This window comes from Netta rufina, assembly GCF_964035555.1.
Source record: "Netta rufina genome assembly, chromosome: 2".
Lineage (NCBI taxonomy): Eukaryota > Metazoa > Chordata > Aves > Anseriformes > Anatidae > Netta > Netta rufina.
The window spans coordinates 59,333,334-59,358,102 of NC_140124.1; the positions used below are offsets into that span (position 1 = coordinate 59,333,334).

The 24,769-nt window shown below is 35.8% G+C and overlaps 1 protein-coding gene across 3 annotated transcripts in view; it reads right to left on the reverse strand.

The window, feature by feature from the left end:
- Positions 1–24,769, reverse strand: part of SUGCT (succinyl-CoA:glutarate-CoA transferase) — a 314,340-nt gene that overhangs the window by 266,724 nt on the left and 22,847 nt on the right. For all 3 annotated transcript variants that reach the window (XM_084283112.1, XM_084283111.1, XM_084283113.1), the window contains 2 exons: positions 10,072–10,163; positions 4,550–4,693 (listed from right to left, as the gene is read on the reverse strand). In XM_084283112.1, the coding sequence (XP_084139238.1) occupies positions 4,550–4,693; positions 10,072–10,163 (236 nt within the window). The remainder of the gene's footprint in view (positions 1–4,549; positions 4,694–10,071; positions 10,164–24,769) is intronic.

Sequence of the window (24,769 nt, forward strand, 5' to 3'; positions counted from 1 at the left end):
ATGTGATTTAACGCCTGGGTTTTCTTTCTGTTGTTGTTTTGTTTGTTTTCATAGAATTGTAGAATGGTTTGTGTTGTAAGGGACCTTAAAAAATCATCTAATTCCAAATCCCTCTGCCATGGGCAGGGACACCTTCCACTAGACCAGGTTGCCCAAATCCAGCCTGGCCTTGAACTATTCCAGGGATTGGGCATCCACATCTTCTCTGGACAGTCTCTTCCAGTGCCTCACCACCCTCATAGTGAAGAATTTGTTCCTTATATCTAATCTAAACCTACCCTCTTTTAGTTTAAAGTCCTTTGTCCTATCACAACATTCCTTGATACATATCCTTCCACATCCTTCCTCTAAGATCCCCTTAAGCACTGGAAGGCCACAATACTGCTCACTGAAGATACTAGAGAAAGAAAGAGAGAGAGAGAGAGAGGGATTATATAAAAGATACTATTTACCTTTATATTTATGGTCTTGTTTCAGAATTCCCAATTCAGGTGAAGGGATGTACAAAAGGTATAAGCATATCAGATCAGTGTATGAAATACTGTCAGAAGCCAAAAGTTTCTTATAGGTCCCTGCTGACATAGCACTTAATAAGAAGACATTTCAGCAGCACTTGTGTTTAACACACAGAAAAAAAAAAAAAAAAAAAAAAAGGATTTTTTTTCCTCATTAAAAAATAACTGCACTCCATTGAAACCCATGCTGAAGTAAAAGTTATCATAATGCATTTATTTAACATCTAGATCCAGAATCAACAACAACCAGAATTTAAAGTCCACAGCTTCAGGTTCCTTATCGTTTTGACAGCACCCATAAGAGATTTCAAAGACACGTTCTTTTTAAACATTAATCACAGAAAAACCTAGCTTTTTGACCTAGGTTAGACCTAGATTATTGTTAAACATAATCACTCTAAAAGCATGGATCTTTCAAGAACCTGATTGTACCACAGTAATTGTCTAACTTCCCTGTAAAACATTACCACAAGAAGTACTTTTTTTTCAACACTATTTAAATTTTGTTCTTTCTCATTTTTAATGACATTGACCTTTAAAGACTTACAAGTAAAGAATGGAATGGAAAGGAAAGGAAAACCAGGACAACAAGACATTCTCAGAGAGACTCAACTGTCAGTTGTATTTTTTCTTCATTTATTTTAACATGTTTTTTAATGGGATTGATCACACTGTGGTGTTGGGTTTTTTTACCCCATCATCTCATCCAAAAATATTTTTTCTGATTACATAAATGTTCTTGTTACAGTCTTGGGCCAACACCTCAGAGCCAATTTGTACTAAGGTAGTAGGGTTGTTTAAAAGAAAATAACTGTTTTCTGAATAACAGCTCAGAATAACATGTTTCAGAATAACATGTATTCTACCTCAAAATATCAACTTACTTAATTTTAATTTACCCAAGTTTGGGGTTAATAAAAGCATTTATTTTGGAATTTGAGCGCCCATGCATGGAATTACTCTTTAATCACTTTTATATAAATCATTTAATAACAGGTATAAAATGAGATAATATCTATAAAAGCAAAAATACAAAAAAAAAAAAAAAAAAGTCCCCTTCACCATTTTGCTTTTTCAGCTGTGCACATAAGAAGTCAAACACCACAGATAATGCTTTGTTCACCAACATGCATCCAAATGCTCATTACCTTTCTTGGGTATGTCAATGAATGGCTCTAAATGATAAAGATGTGAACAGAGATGTAAATTTTGCAAAGAGAGAATACTCTTTTGCATGGCTAAAGTTGTCTTTACCAAGGGAGAAGATTCTAAAAACAACTGTGCTGACAAAGGAAGGTGAAATGAGAGTTACACCAACACCTAGCTTTAACTCTTACTACTTTCAGCATTTGATAAAATATCGAATAATAATCACAGAATCACAGAATACTAGGGATTGGAAAAGACCTTGAAAGATCATCTAGTCCAATCCCCCTGCCAGAGCAGGAACACCTAAATCATGTCACACAGGAATGCATCCAGGTAGGTTTTGAAAGTCTTCAGAGAAGGAAGCTCTACAACCCTGCTGGGCAGCCTGTTCCAGAGTTCTGTCACCCTCACCATAAAAGTTTTGTCTCATATTTAAGTGGAACTTCCCACATTCCAGCTTACACTCATTGCCCCTTGTCCTGTCACTGGGTGTCACCAAGAAGGGCCTGGCTCCGTCCTCCTGACATTTGTTCTTTACATATTTATAAATGTTAATAAGGTCACTCCTCATTCTCCCCTTCTCCAAGCTAAAGAGACCCAGCTCCCTCAGCCTTTCCTCGTAAGGGAGATGCTCCATCCCCTTAATCATCCTTGTGGCTCTGCACTGGACTCTGTCAAGCAGTTCCCTGTCCTTCTTGAACTGAAGGGCCCAGAACTGGATGCAATATTCTAGATGTGGTCTCACCAGGGGGAGACCCTAAAGGGGGAGGAGAATCTCTCTCAATGTACTAACCAGACTCCTTTTCTAATACACCCCAGGATGCTACTGGCTTTCTTGGCCACAAGGGCACAGTGCTGGCTCATGGTCATCTGGCTGTCCACCAGGAACCCCAGGTCCATCTCTCCTTCACTGCTTTCCAGCAGGGCAGTCCCCAACTTACACTGATGTCTGGGGTTGTTCTTGCCCAGATGCAGAACTCTATACTTGTCCTCATTCTATTTCATTATGTTTCTCCCTAACCACTTGGACTTGTCGAGGTCCCGCTGGATGGCAGCACAGCCTTCCAGCATGTCAGCCACTCCTCCCAGTTTAGTGTCATCAGCAAACTTGCTGATGGTGCACTCCATACCCTCGTCCAAGTCATCAATGAATATATTAAACAATACTGGTCCCAGTACCAACCCTTGAGGGACACCACTATAGGACATTCAGAAGAATCCATTAAAAAAAGACAAAAAGCAGTGGAACAAGGAATCAAGAAATAACAGAATGACTCAGAAAACTACTGGAAGTCCTTTAATAAAATTAGAAGTGAAAATATTAAGCAAAAATTGCTGTATTATAAAATACTATAAAATATTTTAAACAAATTTAAAAATACTAAATATATATATAAAATAATTACTAAGAGTTAAATATATATTTAAAATATTTTTCTAAATTGCTTACTACATTTTCCAAATCTAGGCACAACATTTACAGATACAGATCAGTTTGATAAAGGGTTCAGTACTTACAAAATTTTCTGAAACAAATTAAAAATTCTATGTTAATTTAAGTGAGCATTTCCCCCATTCCAGATCTAATTTCAGTAGATATTAAAATGAGTGAAACCTTCCAAGTCTCATTCATTATCATTTAACGATATAAATTGAAAAGGACCTCTGGATGTCATCTGGTCCAACCTCCTGGTCATAGCCAGGCCAACTTAGAGCAGGTTGTGCAATAGGCACTGTACCATCTCTCAACTGTACTTACAGGTATTATGATTTAAAGAAACTAAGAGCATTGCAAACAAACGTACAATTGAATAAAGAAAAAAATAATGGAGCATTGTTATAGCTTTGATAAGTAGCACATACAGTCTTGACCTATATTTTAAAATGTACACCAAAATTCCTACATAATCATGTTCCCTGCTTCTACCAGAAGGTAGACATTAGCAAGTCAACATATAATTTCATCATGTATGCCTTGTAGCAATATCATTTTATTTTTATGAAGTATAAATCATTATACCAATGGTGCTTAAATGTTCAAACGCAACTTAAAAGTTCTCATTATTACTTGCATACTGTATAGTTGTCATGATAAAAACATCTTTGTCTTTACAAATTTGATGAGATTTCTCTTAAATGCACCCGTAGAAAATGCTGCATTCACACTTACTTTATTCTTGAAATCCCAGAAATAGAAGGCAGATTTCCCAGATTAAATTATTTAACCTGCACATGGATCAGGGCAATCCCAAGCACAGATACAGGCTGGGCAGAGAACAGATGGGCAGTTGTGGATGCCCCCACTGAAGCGTTCAAGGCCAGGTGGGATGGGGCTTTGAGCAACCTGGTCTAGTGGAATGTGTTCTTGCCCATGGCAGGGGGGTTTGGAACTAGGTCATCTTTAAGGTCCTTTAAATGCAAACCATTCATTCTATGATACTTTGGTGGTGCTTGATTATTTCACAACTTTGGGAAATTTTGTTCAAGACATTCAATCGCTCCAGTAGTTATATTGCCAAGTGCCGAGGCTCCCCTCCCAACACTTGGTTTCGCCATTTATTCTTGTCTATCTCCAACTTGCTACTACAACTGCTACTTACTATCTCTTGGAGATCATAAGCCTTGATAAACCTATGTTTTCAAATAACATGGAGGTCCTTTTTACAAAATGAAAACCAAACATTGCTGTAGTAATTATAAGCATATCATATAAAACGGTCACTGTCAAAGCAGTAGAATACAGAAACTGTCAATGAAACCATTATTATTGTTGTCATAAATTGTACCTACTCATTTACTTTAATTCATGGTAAAATGGTGGGTTTTAGGTTCAAACATCTACACAACCAAAAGCTTCTTTTTTTAAAAAAAAAAAAAACTCCTACCTGAGATGACATGAGATTACAGTCAATGTGCAGTCCTTTCCCCGTCTTATACCTCTGAAGCAAACCAGCCATAATTGCTCCGCATGCATACAACCCAGTAGCAAGATCTGTCATGGCTACTCCTACTCTAACAGGCTCACCCTCCTAAAGAAAAAAAGAAAACACCTCAATTGAAACCAAAAGAAACAAACAAAAACAATTAAGAAAAGGCAACACATTACTTTCTTTATAGCACATTCTAAATAAGACTTGTCTTAAAAATTGTTTACATGGATCTGCATTGCAAGCAGCAAGAGATTAAGAGTATCTTTGAATGAACTGAAACAAAAATTACCCCTGAAAAAGATACTCTTGCAGTATCCACACAATTCCATACCTGAAGATGCTGTAAAGCCTGCAAATTACAAATGATTTTTATGCTACTTTTTTCCCTATTATCATCAATGCTTCCACTCATGAATACAAAAAGGAGAGATACTGTAAAGAAACAACAGAGTGAAAGCCAAAGATCAAAAGATTTCCACAGTACATTGGCCCAGGTACATAACTCCTTGCATGGCAGAACCATAGCTCTTTGCTCTTCTGTCTTTTTAGTTTGAAAAGATTTTGAAATATGAAAATAAATCAGTTTGAAAAATTTTTTGTGATAGTATGCATGCTCTTACTACTGTGAAATAGGTTAATTTAGTTGTGGGTTTTTTTTTTTTTAATCTCTGTCCTGTTGAACAAGGGATATTAAGATGCTTTAGATGAAGGACGAAGCTCCATACATACAGATAAGTCTTCCTTTGTTGGAAAAACTTCTCATCAAAGGTGGAGTTTCTGACAGCACACCACAGTACTTCTGTAGCTAACACTGTACTAGTTCCCCAAGCACAGTAAGGGCCTATACAATATCTTTACTTCAAACAAATGATTTTAAAGCAAAGCTCTTTCTCCCTACCCTAAAGTGACATTACTGTTCTAGTAGAAGAACAAAGTATATCCTCTGGTCAGTGAGAAAGTGGTTTAGGCCATGGCACTCATAGGCTATGTTGAACTCCAGTTAGGGGCAGCCCCAGGATGTGTCCTTTGCTCATTTGAACACAAGATCCATTCCAATAAAGCAGACCCTTTCTTCTGACACTGTGCTTTGCTATTGTTCAGTCTTACCACCAGTTCACTCTTTTATTCTCAACTTTTGCTGTTTGCTAAATTCCTTATGATTTGTCAACACAATCTGTCCCCATGATAGCAACAACACATGGCTTTTTTGTTGTTGTTGTTACTTGACATAAGACAATTTCTCTTCCCAAATTTACATCAGAAATACAAAAATCCTCCTTTAGAAATTGAAATTGTTTTGAAATGACATGCTTAATAAAAGTATTCTATGTCCAGTAGTCTTTACAGATGGGAAATAACTGCTGAAGTTATGAACCAGCAATGGCTACATATTTTCAACAGATCTGAGCTGTATACCATGAGTACTCTTTTGTTGCAGTTTGTTTGTTTTTAAGTTGAAGAATGGCCCCTCTGGTACTGTAGATCCCAATCATGCTTTGCTGTTCTGTGCTCAGTAAAACAAAAATGCTTCTTCAGCAATAAAGAATGCTTACTACATAGGCTGCACCACCATAAAGATATCTAACATTCTGTGTAATGATCCACTTAGAGATCTAAAAGGAACTTGCATCCAAATTGTTTTTCATTTAATTATGTACAAGTTATTGCCCTAATGAGTTACTGAAATTTTCAAAAGAATATTCATCTGAGACTAATATATCTGAATATGTTAAAGTACAAACTTTCTGTTCATCAAACACAAAACTTGAATGTGGTGTTTGGCCAATAAAGTATCTATAAATTATGTCTTCCAGAACAATAAAAGTGTCATTAGTGTAAACTCAATCCTTTTAGCATATTTTAATTTATGTTAAAAAAATAAAAAAAAAAAAAATCTGGCCTGCAGCATCAACTTTCAATTCAAAATGCATTTGTGGTACAGATTTACACAAAACAGATTCCACTCTGTTGCTTGTGAGTTTTTATACATACTAGAATTTTGGATTTTACAGGTGTCATAACACTTCTAATACAGAGGTAGTCAAATATATTAGCTTAAACAAGCTACAACAGCTTGAATTCCATGCAAGTCCCCCTGTCTACACATGAAAATACAGTTTAAAGATAGCAATTCTACTCTACGCTGAATGTGCTTGGTTTAGTATGATCAGCAAAAACACTAGCACAAACTAGTATGATCAGCTACATCACTAGTGCAGAGTTTGTGCCTTTAATTGTTATATTGCAAAAGACAGTTTGATTTCAAGATTCAGAAGTTTGCTTGGAAATCTTTCAAAAATAGTCAGCACTATTTCAGTAACAGCTATTTCTTAGCAAAGTAAAAAGAAGTAAGACACAAAATTTCTTTATGATGGAATCTTCTCTCAGATCTTGAAAAATCATGTACAAAAGCACATGATCTTGTATTCTATAGTTTTATACTGTGTGCCAAATGTGATACTGTTGTGTATTTTTGGTACATTCCACTTTCGTATTATATTTTTTCTTCCTTCGCTATATCCTTAACAAAAAGGTAACTGAAAAAATACTCATTTTAGTCAAAAAATTTCTTCTTAGTTTCTTCCACTGTGATCTCTTTATTGCCTCAGAAAATAGTATTATATAAAATATTGCAGGGAAAAAGAATGTTACAAACCATCAATTTTGTCACAGAAGAAGTTTTACTCGAACCCCTGTGATGGTAATATATAGATTTCATGGAATACTATTTAGAATTTACTAACTGGAGGCATGGCTGCTCAGTACCCAAGAAAGTTAAGTGATCTGAAACAGTAAACTTCTTTCTTAGACATTATATCAGCAGCCAGATGGCTGGAATAAAGTCAAACTCACGATATGGAATGTCTCTAAAATAAAATTCATGTAGCTATAAATTCTATCCAATTTTAAAATGTCAGTTATAGAACATAACTTTTAGTATCCCATTATTAAAATGCTTCATGAGGAGCTCTAAATATGTATTAATACATGGTAAAACTAAGCCCCTTGGTGATGTATGCAGATGTTTTGTTTCTGCTGCTCAACCTCAGAGTATGTCTACTACAGCTAAGACCTCTAAGACTGTCCTGTAAGCAAACTGAACAGCTTGTTTACGAAAAGAAAGTTTCCACAGAGCACCGTTATACTGATGTTATTGTGCTGATTATGAATAGCTACACCACAAGGCAATACAAAAACATTATCTGTTGTTTTTTTTTCACCAGTTCACAAGACTAACATTTTTAATTTACTGTAAGGAACAAAATAAAACAATCTAGTTTACTGTGGTGTGCTTCAGATCATTGTGTTATTTTCAGTATACAAATTCACATTATCTAGTCAACAAACAACATTTTAATAAAGTACAAATCACAGAAGTGAGCAAAATTCTTTTTTCTTCTTTTGCCATTTCTCTACGTGCTGACTGAAATAAACTTTTTCTTCACTTTTCAGAGCTGGCAGTGTTTAAATTTCAACAAAATCAGACACGTGTAAATATAGAACATAGGAATTTTACTTTAAAATAACACTTTAAAAAGTAAAATTTTAAGGAAGCATACAGTGTGATTTTAAAAACATTTTGGTCATTTTTCACCACAACAAAAGACACACTTGAATCTTTGGAGCTGTTGACTATTTAAGTATTTAAGTATTTGAAACAAAATTGTCCATCTATACATCAGAAAATGCTTTTTAGAAACTGGTAAAATACACGACCAATTTCAAATGAAGAAAAATAAGAAGCAATTTTTAGCATGTTTATTTTAATCATGCAAGAGAATGACTGAGTTTGAATGAATTGTTAAAAGTTCCCAGTGAATAGATGAAACTGTTACCAACAATGATTAAATGACTCTTGATTACATTGCCTCAAGTCCTGGTGAGGTGATGCAAACATCTGGATTCCCAGTGTAGGTCTTAACACAACCTTTTAATTAAAAACATCTTCATAAATACCATGGAGGAATACTGCTCTCATAAAACTTATATTTTCTGTCATTTACATATTTAAAAACCTTACAAGAGTCTTGTGTTTTGGTTTTTTGTTTTGTTTTGCTTTTCTCCCCTCAACATTTTTAACACACTCTCCATGCCCTTTTATTTAGCTGGTACTAATAACATTTGCCCTTTTCTAACAATTTATACTTCTACCTAACCTTGTTCAGTCCATTTTGAAGTGGGCATGAAGTTTCTGGCATTGTATTAGAAAGCAGTGAACTCTAGAATTACTGTGCTCAGTCATTGGTTAATATATATGCACTTTACACATCTGAAGGGAAGTATCTGTGAGGAGTACGTTCAACAATATTTTCTTGTGTTTTGAGATGGAACACTCTATGAGTATCTAGCATTAACATAGCAGCAATGGGTGGTCTTAGGACACTAGGCATGAGATATTTCAGCTTCCTCAGTCAAATAATGCTCCACCTCAGAAAGATGACTGGTAACAATAGTAGTCTGGAGCACAGCATTCTGCTGTTTTGCCATTGTTCTCATGAGAAAACAAATCTACTAGCAGAATATCAGTCCTATAGTAATGTCTAGATCATCTGTGGTCAGCTTTCAACAACCCACTCAATAAATATGAATATCTGACACTAAGTACAGAAACTTGATGAGCTTCTTGTTTATTTAGGGCATGCAAGTGTCATACTGCAAAGATCCGCACTGCTGGTTCCAGACTATCAGGAACATAGAGAACTATCTAGTATTTATGACACAGAGAACAGACGTGTAGTACTACCTCACTTAAGAAATAACATTTGGAGACGACATTGCCTGCATCTTTAGGTGATTCAAAATGGCTTAAGTAAATGCCTATTTCACTAGCATTTTTCTCTGAGGTAAAGACACACATTCAATGTATTCCTGGAATCCAGATACCAAGTTAAGCTACCTCTGTAATGCTTCCTGCACTGCTGGAGCTAACAAAGATCTTGGATATCAGTGGGAATAGCAGCACATAAAGCTTTTCCAGAGCCACTAGTGACATGTCTCTGGGTATTTTCAGGCAGGATGACTGAAAAGATACTTTGCCAGAGTTATCTGTGTGGCTTCACAATTCCCTCTTTTAAGGGGCTAGTGTATTCACTATATAAAAGCACAGGTAAGGCTTCCTATACAAGTATGGTTCCACTATCCAGGAGTCAACAAAGTGTCTATTATAGCTCTTGAAGTGTCTGCAAGCTGCTTAACAAGTTACCATAAGTTATTGATAACTCATTCACCAAAAATTTAGGACACTGTTTTTCTTCCATTTTCTTCTTCTCAGGCCTTGGCATTGGGTTTGTGAGCGTGGCGTGAGATACCTCAAGGGCATAAGTACTATCATTTTATTAGATTCACAGAAATAAGGCCTCTTGTTGGATTGTGGAGTGCATACGTAACATATGTTAGCATAGACTAGCTTACTCCATACACTAGTCACTATAGGGTATGCCAAAGATTCTATTAAATTTAAAAGTTGATCACTGTACCTCATGCCCTGTGATATGCATGAGACCAGAAACAGCAGCTGCAATTGAGTCATATCCACCTCTCTGAACCATTGGACCAGTCTGACCATAACCTAAAACAGAAAGAGAGCAAATAGTAATTCAATCAAGGACAAGTACAACACTTATTATTTTAGAATGAAAAGAAATGGAACCAATTAATATTTCTCATCAGCTTCTGTTCACAAGTTGTCCAGACTGTACAACCAACAAATGTTACTGTATTCTACTTATTCCTGCACATTTTTACGAGTAAGTGGCTGTTTTAATCATGTGTTTGATGAGGAGGAGTTTGATCCTAATTCTAGATAGATTTCCTATCTCCTCTTTACTTCATTATGATCTTTCAACAACTATTGAAAAACCTTCATTGAGGAGATCTTCCTACATCAGGAAGATCCAGCTGAAGAAGTTACCAAATCCAGGTATCAGCTCTGTCTTCCTTCCAGGAATTACCACCTCTCAGTCTAATAAATTTAGATTGAAATTGGAGACTGTAAATGCACTGTGCCTGTACAATGCAATGACACGGTAGTCAAAGCACCATGGCTGGTTTCTTTTTGCTCTTCCTTTTATGGAAGTAGTGAACATCAGCACAGAGGGCAGAAGTCAACAGGGAATCAAAAAATGTTTGATTCCTACTATTTAAACTAATAGAAATTCTCAGAGCCTTTAGAAGTCAAAGATTTAAGTTTCTCCTCCTTAAAGAGGTAACAAATTCAAAAGCTGCTCTCATGCTTTCTTTTATCTTTTCAGAAAGGGTAATTAGAGTATTTCTAGAGTATATCTGCTAGAGAAATACCCTAATTACAGGAGCAAACTGTTAGGAACTATATGTTACAGACAAGAATTCTAGTTTGGCTGGCACTTTTAATGCGATGTTTCTATATCACTCTCAGCTGTGAGAACAGTATTAAAATAAAAATATATCATCATGTACTGGCAAGATAAAAATTTCTCATTCTCCCAGAATGATCTTCTAGGAGCCTGTTTAGTAGATGTGACAGTCAAGATTGACTTTATTGATTACAGCACAAAATGAAAAGTCACAGTGTATTGGGATAATCTTCTTCAAGTCCTCCATTTGGACCAATGTTATGTACAAAATTCACACGACTCCTAATGTACAGTGCAAGAGAATAATAATCACTTCTGAACTGCAGTTAAAGTATTTTACTACCCCGGTATTTAGTAAATAATACAAAGAAAAACAATATCCATCAAACACACCAATTCTCCCCATTGTACTACAGAATATCCTAATTTCGTGCTAGGACATTTTTTCTGGGAGACATCGGATCTCAGTTGTTCAAGGCTGTGAAGGAACTCAGCTTCTGCACTCAGTATTACAAGGGATATCAGGATACTACAGCCAACACAGACTTCATCAATGTAGCCTTAAAACAAATATTTCAGAAGAAAGGATTCACACTTCTCTTATGGTCAAATCTATATATTATTGACTTCACTAATCAAAAGAGGGAAGAAAAAATTGCCAGTTTACTCACTCTTATTAAAAATTGTTTCTCTGGCACTGGCTAATGGGAAGATCCTAAAGAGCAGCTAGTGACCTTTCCTTTTATACCTACACACTCAAGTTTACAAAAAGTAACAGTGTGCTGATTTGCAAGCATAACAGGATTTGCAAATAAAATATTGAACCCACCCCAAAATGCTCTGAATAGCTCCAAGCATATACCATTATCTCATTGAGATGAACTGTAGCATTAAAATCATTTAAATATGTGTGGGCCCACTTCAAAAACAAAATCTTGCTCAATAAAAAATATACTCAAAACAACTTTAATTGAATAGTGAAAAGCATATTGAAGTAAGTGAGAAATTATGCACTGACCTCAATTATTAACAAAGAAAAGACATCTCAACACATCTGCTCACAAAAACGTTTTCATAAACAGAAAACATCTGATAATTAAACATTTAGTATGTAGACAGAAAAACTATAAAGTTTTTGCAATGCTCTTCTGGCAATGACAGACACCCATCCCTTAAACACTAAATTCAGGAAAGGTGACAGGCATTTCACACATTTTTCTAGTGGTATTTTAGAAATGTAGATTTTAAGTTCTTTTCCACACATGACAACAGCCTGGTTTCAAGACACAAGAGATTATTTGATGTCTTTCTGATTAAAATCACAGGTTGTAAAGGTGTGTCTGATTGGTTTTCAAAGGTCATAATAAAGTTAAAAGGGAAAAAATACATTATTCTGGTTTTAATTTAAAGTCTAAGTTGACAATGATACTGTTGGAGCAAAAATCTATTGTCATCGTAGATAGGTTGGCCCAGAAATGCCTGGAATAAAAGGAAGCCATCTAACTGAAAAAGGTTTATTTGTGAAAACGAATTATCTCATTATCAAAAAAAATGAGGCACTCTTTATTGGGAAAAAAAAACTTAGCTGCTCCCTCAGAGTTGGAGCAACATTCCTGCTCTGATGAAACGGGGCCAATTAGTGTGAAACAGAAGTCACCTCTGACACCACAAAGGTAATCATTTCTGTGACTAGTGTACAAGTGCCATGTGATGGCTCTCAAGCTTTGAAACATACCACAGGAAAAAGTGATAATATTTACAGGCATCATATGAGGTTATTTTTTTCCCAAACTTTCCAATGTCATAACAAACGACTGCTAGTTTATCCACTTAAATACAATCAAAATTGTTAGAATATATTCATCACATGAGACACACTCTGCTTTGGAATCCACCCTAAATAGTTCTGTTCTGGGACAGAAATAAATATTATGAAGTGAGAAAGGTCAGGATGAAGATTAGGAAAAATGCAATAACGGTAAAAGCTGTTAGACTGCACAAAAGTATTATTAGTAAAGCTGCCAAATGCCAGATGCTCAAAAATGTCACATTAAATTTAAAAATGCTAGCAAAAACTGTGTCCAAAAGGAACTCTGTTAGAAAAACAGACTAATGTATCTTCCCAGGTTTAGCTTTATAATACCATGTCAGCTACAACATAGCTTTAATTCATTTTTGCCAGATGACAGTGGGATTTTTAGCTACATTTATGGCAGGCATTCTTCATAAATTTTAAGAAAGCAGGCAAACCAAATAAACAACTATGTCCCAGACGCACTTCCATGTGTCTGTAGATCTCATGCTATTCCAAGTCGTGTTCTGAACATGCATTTGGACACTCCGTTTGCTTACTTAGGAGTTACTGATGATATGATGACAGAATTCCTAACATGTGTATAAAAACAGTTCAACTAGGAGCCGCATGCAAGCATCTGGGATAAACAGACTCCAATGTGTTACAGTATCATCACTTAAATGACAATCACCTTAAATACATATATATATATATATATATATATATTATATATTATATATATTTTATGTGGGTAACCTTTGATTCGTTTGGGATTTTTACAAGGGTTAACAAAAATACTTCTTCATTTCTAATGTTGTTGTACAATTGATACATATTTGATTATTTTTTAACACTTTTCCCAGGGTACTGGTCACTTAAACAGTGTGCACCTTCCAAAAAGCAACAGAGAAAGAAGTTTAAAAAAAATAATAATGCATAACTAAAAGCACAAAAACTGGAAGGGAAAAAAAGCACTAGTGCAACACACTCATTTCTTTAATACCATTTGCTTTCAAGCTAATGATGGCCTAGCAATTAACTGCTATGGGAAAGTCCAAATATGCTACTCCGTTTCATAAAAAGAATTGTCAGCATTTCTCATGATGACCTTTGTCCAAAATATTTGAATCATACGCTAGAGAAAACCAAAAGCCATTAATTCTGCACTTCTTCATGATTAGATGGCATGATAAAACTTTATAAGACAAAATATAAAACACATTGTACTAAAAGGAGAGAAAAAACAACACGGAGACATGCTGTCAACACAGACCAATTCCCTGTAGCTCAATTCCCACATGACAAATGACATTATAAAGTCAGCCTGTATAGGATATTCTGAGCAAAACATAGAAAAATATGTTCAACATCGGCATTTCTACAAATGGGGACTAAACATTGTCACAAATTCAATCCAGATAGATGGCTATCCCTGCTGAATAACAGATTAATGAGAAACACCTTTTGACTTGTTCTATTGCCAAAAGAAAACATTCAATTAAAGACAGCTTACATCTTTACTTAATAAAGATTAATGAAACAAGCAGAAGAACACAAGCAATTCCCTATAATGAGAAAAGCCAAAATCTAACAGACGCATTATATGAAACTTTGCAATGTCAGAGCTGCCAAAGACGTTTGCAGAACAAGTAACAACTTGGAAAATGCTTGCCATGTGTTGGTCAGAAGGAAAGGAAGTACAACTTCCTGGGCAGGCAAGCTTACAGGAGATCAGAACTGATATGAAAAAGGTGAAGTCAGAGCAAACTGTCAGGAGAGATGAAAGGAGTAAAAAAATAAACTCAAGTCAGCAAGTATAAAATCTGAACAAAATCTGATAAATACGTTTCATTTCCCCGTTGATGACTGTGAATGTGTACAGTATACCAATTACTTTATTGCTTTTACACATGCAGATTTAAACGTTCTAGTCCTGTATTAAACAATGTCACGTGTTATAAGTTGGAAGGCACAGATAAAATGATTAAATCGAATTCAGAACTTTCTGCTAGGATTTAGCTACTGAAAGATGAGAAGGGGACAAACATTAGCCTCTGCCAGTTGTCCAACTCCATTCAGTTTTCATGTGATCCAGGTACCCAGCCTCACTCAACTCCTCTGAAAACACCAACCACGTTTCTGGGACACAGCCACAGACAGTTTCAAACAATGCAAGTCTGGTTTTCAACAGGCTTGTAATCAGGTCTGCAAATTCCTGGGATGTGTTTTCTAGTCCTTCAACATGCCAAACAAGCCAAGAGAAAGCAGTTGTTGCCTCCCATAACCTAAACTGTAATCACCTAGAGGATGCTCTTATTGCTTTTATTTTTGTAACCACGTCAGCTGAAATTTGACATACTCTGAATTTCAAGGCAGAAGAGGCTTCCCAATCTATGTAGAAGCACTCTTCTACATGACCTTGAGAATCAAGTGAAACTCAGTGCCTATTTTCTGAAACCAAAATTTCAATTAATCTTAAACTCTTAAAAAACACTTGGATTAAGTATTCAAACTCCCCCTCACAAGGAGACTCAGACAAACCTAAATTCCCCACCATTGTTTTGGGTTAATAGAAATATTCCTAGCTACATGCTCATAAAGGTAACAACTCACTCCTTGCATCCTGCTTGATACAGATACAGTTGATCTTATGACTCCAAATACTTACATTGTAAAAGCTAATTTTAAAATAGTAAAGTCTACTCTGAGCTCTGAGTGTCATAACACTTCCACAGAAACAAGCTAAATCCTGATGTGAACTAAATCTATGAACCTCTGTGTTGTCCCACCTGCTTTGCTTTTAGTCCTCCTCACCCCACCCACCCGTCTCTACCTTGTTATTATCTACCAAGGTATGGGAAGGAACATTTGGGACAAACCCCTGGCTAATGTTGGGAATAAACCAAGAGAAAGAATTTTTCCAACAGAAAGATGTCATATTTCAGCTCAACAGATACAAACAGTCTTGCTGTTTCTGTAGTGAAAAAATGTATAAAACTAAAGAGTAGCTGTGGAGTACATTTTCCATGAACATTTATAATGCCGTGGGCAAGCAGTACAGTGTCAGAGAGCTATCAACACTGAAGCAACAGACACACAGTAATTGATAAGTACATGACTATCCCATGACTCTGAAAGAATTTTAAAGTAACTACTTAATTACACTATTATTTCTCACCTGAATCAGCCAACATTCTTTCTAAAGTAGTTGTGGTCTCAAGAGACCTTCACTTGGTGTGATTGCTTATACTTTTGTGCAGCCACATCCATTGGAAGAAACAAACCTTGACTGAGTACTTCACTGCACCCGTCTCTGGACATACATGCGAGTTTGTGTGCTATAACTATGAACTCACCCTCTAAGTTCAAATACAGTTATACAGTTCCTCACAGGACATTAATTATTACAAGTTGAAGCTAGAAAAGCAAGTCAAACTCAAAATCAGTATGAGTTTGTTTTTTTTTTTTTTTTTTCAAACACTTCTTCAAAACTTCCCAAAGCAAACCTCTAAAAATTAGTTTCTAAAGATTTAATTTCTGAAGAGGATTAGGTTATATGTAATACACTATGTTCTTAAAATTCCAGGCTTTTCTTCCAACAGAATAACTTCACTGTTTTTTGTTTGAGTCAGATTATAGCTTTACATTAGGTTTACGTACATTTTACTTGTATAAAAATAAGCTTAATCCTTTCTTAGTTCAAAGAAGGAGCATCTCCCTCTCTGATTTCTGACATCACAAATATAAAATATAAAAAATAAATATAATTTGAAGTCTTCATACTTTTTTTTTTTTTAAACGTGGTGAAAGTGTAAACCCCAGCTTAAAGTTTAAACGAACTGCTCTGGAAGATCAGATGGAGGCAAAAGGATCCAGTAACATATATGTACACTAGAGCCTACATGAACAAAATTTGAAAGAGCATATGTATTTCTTGGAAATACATATGAAAGTAAGCTGTACTATTTTTAATGATAGCAGATTCCTTGATTAAACTACTTCTCATTACATACAATAGTTACTGATCATTTACAGGAATTTAACACGCAAACAAAAAGTAAATGCACATGGTTACTTAAAACAGCTAAACTGATTAATTCAACAACTCATTATTTATTGCCTAACTTGAATATTTTTCTAACAATAGATTTTTCCAGTTGCCGCCCAAGGAAGAGTCATACGTGAAAAGAATCTTTGCCTTCACAGAGTAAGTATCTGCAGGGGAAGACTGCGCAACCTAGTGTTGTTGTTTTTTTTTCCCTATAAAGATTTTCTTAACACAGGTAACATCTAATCAAGTTCTCTGGCCCATATCTCATTGATGAGAAACGCCTTCAAAACAAATGATATACAACATACAACAGGATACCAGAAAAAGATTGTCCCAACAGCTGAACAAACCTTTAGTTAGACAACACTAACCATCTTGAGATATCACCTTATGAAGTCTTTCAAAAACTGCAATGAAGTTAATTCAAGAGAAATAAAAAAAAATCTGACTATCATACATCATATTATCTGAGCAGGTACATAATAGCAGTATTTAAAGGGGGCCTACAAGAAAGCTGGGGAGAGACCCTTCCTCAGGGAGTGTTGTGACAGAACAAAGTGTAATAATTTTAAACTAAAAAAGGATAGGTTTAGATTAGATGTAAGGAATAAATTCTTCACTATGAAGGTGGTGAGGCCCTGGAACAGGTTGCCCAGAGAAGCTGTGGATACCCCATCCCTGAAAGTGTTCAAGGCCATGTTGGATGGGGCTTTGGGCAACTTGGTCTGGTGGGTGGCATCCTTATTCATGGCAGGAGGGTTATAACTGGATGATCTTAAGGTCCCTTCCAACCCAAACCATTCCATGATTCTATACCTGATAGCCTGTCTTGCCATACAAAGAATATAGCTTTATGTAAGCAAGCATCTGGTAATTGTAGCTCCACTGAATTCTTATGAAAGATGTACTGTCTTAGAAGTTAAAATTTTTTTTCTTCCCGACCCCAGCCATTCTCCATTTGAAAAGATGGTCATGGTTCACTGCAAGACACAACCACAATGTACCTGCATTCTGACTTTGCAGTATCCATAACGACTCTACTCCAGTGCAAGAAAGCCTTCTATCTACGAGGGTGCTTTTCTTAACTTTAATATGAGTCTTTTTTATTTACATTTAAACAATCACTTCTTGTCCTATGCGTCACAAGCAGATTATTCTCCCATAAGTAAAAGTCTTGTAAAGAGGACTGTTTTGCACAGTCCTGTTCTCATTACCCTTACATTGCAGTAAAATCTACAACTTCTAATGACAAAGTTTTCTGTACAAGACAACTTGCAGATCAGTGGGTTTCGGCCAACTCTGACATAAACACAGGGATACAGAATGCTTTTAATGTTCAAGCACATGGAAAAGTGCCAGATACTGCCACCATTTCAGTTTCTGTAAATGACAAAATACAGGCTATTTTTCAACAGTTTGTGTCTTTTACACCCAAAACTGTTTTCTTTTTCTTTTTTAGCTACTGGCAAAGGGATTTATTTTATCACAGTATTTTAAAAACAGAAGTAATGAAGACCATATGCATACTAGGAAACATTTTTGGGTCAACATCAGCTACTGACAGTCTTCCTACCAATCTAATAATACCCGCAGAAAATACAGTAAAGTCCAACAACAAAAACATGGGAACTTTGTATCATCTTCGTAAGTCATACCGATCCATTATTTTGCTGAAATCTCAAAGCCTCAACATTTTAAACAGTAAAAGAAACAAAAATGCTGCAACTCTCATATAGAAAGTCTATCATGAAAAAAAAAAAAAAAAAAAAGGCAGAAAAGAGGGCTACAAGACATGACTATCTCCTAAAACGAACTTCTTTGGAAACCAGATGAGAGATCTTTTTAGTAATAACAAAAAATGCTTGGTGATCTTTGCTTGGGTCTTCTCTCTAGAATATTAGAACTCAAGAACAATAAGCACAGCTTTACAAAAGCCTACTGCATGGCTTCTGAAGCTGCCTAAAATCTTCCAGCTTCATTTCTGTTAATTTAGCTAGGCATCAGCCCAAGTATAATAGCTACTGAAAAATAAACATTAAACCATCAGTAAGTGTCTCCACAATTGTACTGCGTTGCTATGTTGTTCATACCCAGGATTTCAGTGCCTAATCTGGTTTCATTCACTGTAAACTAACCCAGTGTCAAACCTTACAATTCACAGGCTGTCTTCTCTGGTATTCTTCATTAGGACAGAGTCCAAAATCCTGAAGTTTCAGATTTTATACAAAATACTGCTAATTTTAGGGTGCTTACATTTAGATGAAAGAACAAGCAATGAGCATGAAGTCATAAGAAAACCACTACTTCCATGCATAGCTGAAAGTCAATACTAAGCTTTAAAGCATGGAAGAATTATGACTTGTTCAGTAAACTTTGTATATATTTCTCATACTGAACAAGGAACAGGAACGCAAGAGCATTTCAGAACTGCACTCAGTTTCAACAATTTCTCTAAACTCACAATATTTTGGACATTCAGGCTACGTGTGATTGGAGAAACAGTAGCAGAAAAAAAACAGCACGGCTTTTCAGCTAAGATGCTTAATGCAAGCACAAAAGGTTAGCTCAATCACTTACAGCAAAAATACATGCACCCTAGCTGCTGCTGGTGTGCTGGTGACAGAAGCACGCAAACTCAAAGACTTAGAGGCACTCAGCTAAGCCTACCTTCACATCAGATCTGAACCACACAAGGACACCAAGATGCACATCAGATCTTAATCACACAAGGATACCAATCCCACCAACAGAGAGGGGGGCCTGTAAGCTCCCATCAGTTTCTCAGAAACCTTTGTTTCAATGTCTCCTGTCAGCTTCCAACCTTTTCTTATTAGTTTGTATTACTGATATATTTTGGAAGTTTGATCTGTGTCTATGCTAGAGCCCTTCATTACTCTAATGATAACATTACACCATATACTGGCAAAGCACTGCTTATGCAAATACAGCTTTCCAGGACAAATTATGTTTTATACTACAATGTAAAACCACTTACAGAAATGCAATTCTGAGCAGATCAATTTTACCAGTAAAAGAAAAACTTTTGCCAATATAATAGCATTGTTGCTAATGGCTTCTGCCAAAACAGCTAAACCAGTCAATGTTCACACCTCTTCACATTCTAACCAGCACAGCTGTGCTGACAGAAGTCTGTTGTATAGAAAACAGCCTCACACTCAGTTCCAAGAAGTTTGTCAACCAGCTGAATGTTACAGAAGCCTCCCCACTTTGAATGTGTCTGTTAGCTCTTTGCAAAATTATTACATTGGGAATTCAGGAATAAAAAAAAAATAAAATAAAACAAATTAAAAAAGTAGATAAATCCAACAATAATTTAAGTAGGAAAATTAGCCTTTGGTCCTATATCCTAACAACTAATGTGGTTAAAATTAGTCCTGCACAAGGTGACATCATTAAAGTTTGCTTTTATTCTGAAATACTCTTAAAATGCACCTTTGGGATATTCATATTTTAATCACCCCTGACTGGAGTGGACAGTTTTTCTGTATAACAGGTCAAAAAGCATTGTTGCCATCACCACTACAAATAGACTCCAGAAGTCAAGCCCATTTTGCTTTTCCTCCAATTAAGAGGTAACCAGCTAAATTGCTCTGCAATGTCTGTCAGGCCCGGTTGGTTCACATTTTACTCTGCAGTCTTTTGGAAGCTCATGTTCCCCAAATTGTTTTTAAAAGTGCTGCTAGGGGGACTTTTTAGTCCTGCAATTGGTATTTTGAGCAACAATATTGGTTCCATCAATAATGCTCCAGAGGGACAGGAACAGAACGAGCACAGAGAATCTGTCCTCATGCTGTCTGAGCTATGTTGATGGGTATGAAAGTTTAGCTGTTGTCCAAAAAGCATGGGATAGCACAGGAATATAAGAACAAATGTACTAGATCAGACTCAAGACCCAGCTATCTACATGTTCTGTCTCAGAAGGGGAGAAAAACAGATGCCGATATGAAGAGGATAAGCCTATCTAATATTTTTCCTGAGTACTCTCCCAGCTTCCAACAGTTTGCAGCTGACAGACTTCCTGAATAAGCAGATATAGTTTTAAATTTTTTATACGGTTCATCTTCAGAGCATGATACAACTGAGTGGTAAAGTTATATGACAATTCCCAAATCAACTGTTTAGGGGTAACGCATACAGAAAGCCTTTACAAGTTTAAGGTGCTTAGATTAAACAGACACTTCCAACTTAATTACAACATGAACAAGACCAAAAAAAAAAATTGTGAGGATTTTGAACAACTTTACAATATTATAACCAGCAGTCCCAAGAATTCAAATCCTATTAATCAAGCTTCTAAAACAAACGAACCTTAAAAGAGAAAAAATATTATTTATTTATTTAAAATAACAAAGCAATTCAAAGCAATCCCATTGTTTGTCATCCATTTGTAAACCCTTGATTACCAGTGGGGTCACTGTTTCCCAGTCTTCCTCAGAGTGATCAGGATTACTACTTTTTTTCATTAAAAAAACTCCATATCAAGAAAAAGCACCAAATATAACACTAAATCCAACATGGAAAAAATTATTGTGCCTAACACACAGAACTTTTTTATTTGCATCCAAAAAAGTAGTTTGTGAATATATCACCTGGGATATAAAACAGACAATAGGGAAGATTTAGGTGGTCTTAAGGAACAGAAATCAAATCAAGTATATAGCACCAGTAAGAATGACCCACTCACATAGCTGTATATCAGTAGGATAATAATTAACACTAATGGCTGGGAAAAGAAATTAAAAGCTCCCATTGGCCCCCATAACTCATTTCTGAATAAAGCAGTCAACTGCTAGAAGGTCTTCTGTTTTCATTCCTACTAAATAACAATATTTGCTTTATTTTATTAATAAATAAATTTACACAAACTAAGTTTCATGTGGTTAGGACTGCAGCTTATTACATATATTAAGTGTTTTACTTTGGGAAGAAATTATGGCCACACAGAGTGCCAGCCCTGAGGCAGCAGAATTCTGGAACAGAGTTTGTGACAAGCAAAAGAAGATTTGGGAACATCACAGGTGGCTTTCTGCAAGAGGCAGAAAAGCAGAGGCACGATGTTATCTTAACATTTAAAAATATCAAAATGACGTAAAACCTTAGAACATGATAGTCCCTGAATTGCCCCTGAAACTTAGGGGCAGTTTTCAGAAACCTCAGCTATAGTACCACCTTCCTTTAATCAAGTCATCTCTTAACAGACTTTTTCCTGAAGTTTTGCATTTACACAAATCTTCTTTTAGCTCTAAACAAGTAATAAAAGTCCATTAACAGCACATACTGCTACACCATGACAAATGACTGAGGCAGGCAGCTCACAAAAGTAACGCAGCTATATCAACACATTCCAGATAGCTCTTATTTTTTCAACACAACACTGTTGGGTTATGTAAATACATTGTGACTGGCATCAAAAATTCACTTTTTTAAAAAGAAAAATCTGCAGAACTATGTACTATGTAATACTAACACTGATTTGTCATTGTATCACCATTGTGATTGATTGCTTTGTTCTTAGGAACAACAAGAATTATTTCTCCATTCACAGAAACAAGAACAATTGTTTTGGGGTTGGGTTTGTTTTGGTTTTGCCCCACACACACTTTTTTTTTTTTTGCATTATCAAAGCTGAATTTGGACACCTGAATTTCTGCCAATTAATTTCCTTGAATAAGAAAATTCTCTACCTTTTAATGTTAAAATTAAAATTGTCACATCAGAGGTTTTGGCTACTTTATTCATTTGGTGAATACAAGGAGTAAGGAATGATAGCTTCAAAAACTGTTCTACTCCCTAGAAGAACAGGTAGAACTAGTCTCAACTTACAAACATACATACAAGCATAACTTTTTGTTTAACTTCTTTATGAGTTGTTTTTGTGTATGTGTGTGTGTGTGAGAGAGAGAGATTATGGCTCTACAATATTTAACTGTTGTGCCTTATAAATTAAAGCTCTATCCTCAAATCTTGCAGAAACTCATATTTAGAACTAATATAGCCTTCATAAGTAAATTTGACTATATAGATGGCCACCTCAGATATCAGAATAACTATGTGTGAGAAGCGTAGTACCCTCTTAATAGTTTCTGCTGCATGCCATGAAGCTGCAAAAGGAGCTGGTTGTTAACTTTTGTGAACACGTAGTTTACACTAATAATTACAACTGAGCACATCAGCACAGGGCAGAAAAGCACCAAAGTATTTAATTCTCACCATATCTAAAATCTGCAAGGAAATACTGTAATCTACCTTCCTCAAAACAAGATCATCATTAAATTTGATGATTAAGTTTCTTTCGTGTATCAATCCTGAACTGTACAACAAACAACTGACACCACGTAGTCTGGAATTCAAAGAGGTCAGTAGTTTCCTGGCTTGTTCCAAACATCCTGATGTGAATATCTATTCATAACTGTGCCTGTTCTCATTATCTGCATATTTGCCTACTCAATTTTTATTTCTACAGCCATCTTGCTCTCAAGGACATACGACAGCAAACTCTGCAGAGCACTAAAAGACAAATTTCTCTGCAATGCACTACCATTTTTAAATATCCAGGCTTCACATGCCACCTGCTTGAGAAACACATCTTTAATAGTAGATAATAGTGGATATGCATCATTTATTATCATAGGGTGTTCTCCTATTCCAAATCACCTGTCAAAATCAGACTACCCAATTCTCCAATGGTCACATCCAAATTATTATTTTAACTACTAACTACCAATTTTTTTTGTTGTTGTTGTTCTTAACACTCTCACGTTGAAAACCAAGCAACATATTGACTGCTCCTATACATCAAGCAAGGACTTTTTGTTGGTGCCTTCACATACCATCAGGATCTTCATTTAAGAACTACTACATGCAAATTTACAGGACATTTTAGGAAGAAAGGGTTAAATGGCCACAATAGCTCTTTCTGATCATAGCAGCTTTTAGTTAAGAAAAAATGAGGTTTGAGCTACCTTCCCTATACAGTGATTCTTATCCATAGTTCTCTGAACTCTCTTCAGTTGTTCACATCACTTTTTAAATATGTCACCAAGAAGCAGCCTTAGCCTTCCAAGTGAGAACACACCAATGTGGAGTAGGGCAGGAGCAGTCTTTTAGGTCATATTTGTCTTAATATAATCCAGTATAATGCAATCTTTCATCTATGACAATAGGACATCATGGACTTAGGTTCAATTTCAATCATGCCCCACTATTATTACATCCAAATCTTCTGAGCACCCTTCTCTCACCCACAGTATCTTAAAAAGGACTTCATTATTTCTGATTAAGAATGGTACATTGGACTTGCTCCAACATTTAATTCTACCCTTGCTCTATTATTTGTATAGACAAATTGGTCAAGGTCATTTCTAATTCTAATCATGCTGTATAATACACTTGTACTCCCTTTCTGCTTTGTGGACCTTTTGAGCTGTATGCAGATCTCAGGCAATTAAATTGCTGCTTTTACACCAGGAATACATCACGCAACTGCCCGTTGGGCTCTGCTGACACAGGGACTGTTGGGAATGTTTTAAGTCCCTGGTTGTGGGAGGAAAAACTGAGCAGAGCTGTTGAGGCCAGCCCTACATGACTTATCTGTGAGCTAGCCATACTCCCAGAAACAATTTTAAAGAAGATTTATAATGCTATAAAGAGAAAATTATGGTTTATATCTGTAAAACAGCTCTAGACTCCTCCCACCCCTTAACTCCAAAGCCCACAATAAACACCCTGTTGTTCTTAATCACATGAGGATTTGGGGGTCATCCTTATTCTATCACCATACTTATCAAAACAAAATATCCAGCAATGTCAGTTCTGAGGTACTGCCTTCCACATCACATATGAGACACTAATAGTTTTCACTTGTATAGTACAAGATCTAAGCTAGTTGCTGGTCACTCCAGAAACAATTTTATTATTTGTTTTACATTGCATTTCCCTAGCTTATTTATGAAACTGTGAGTGTCAAGAACTTTACT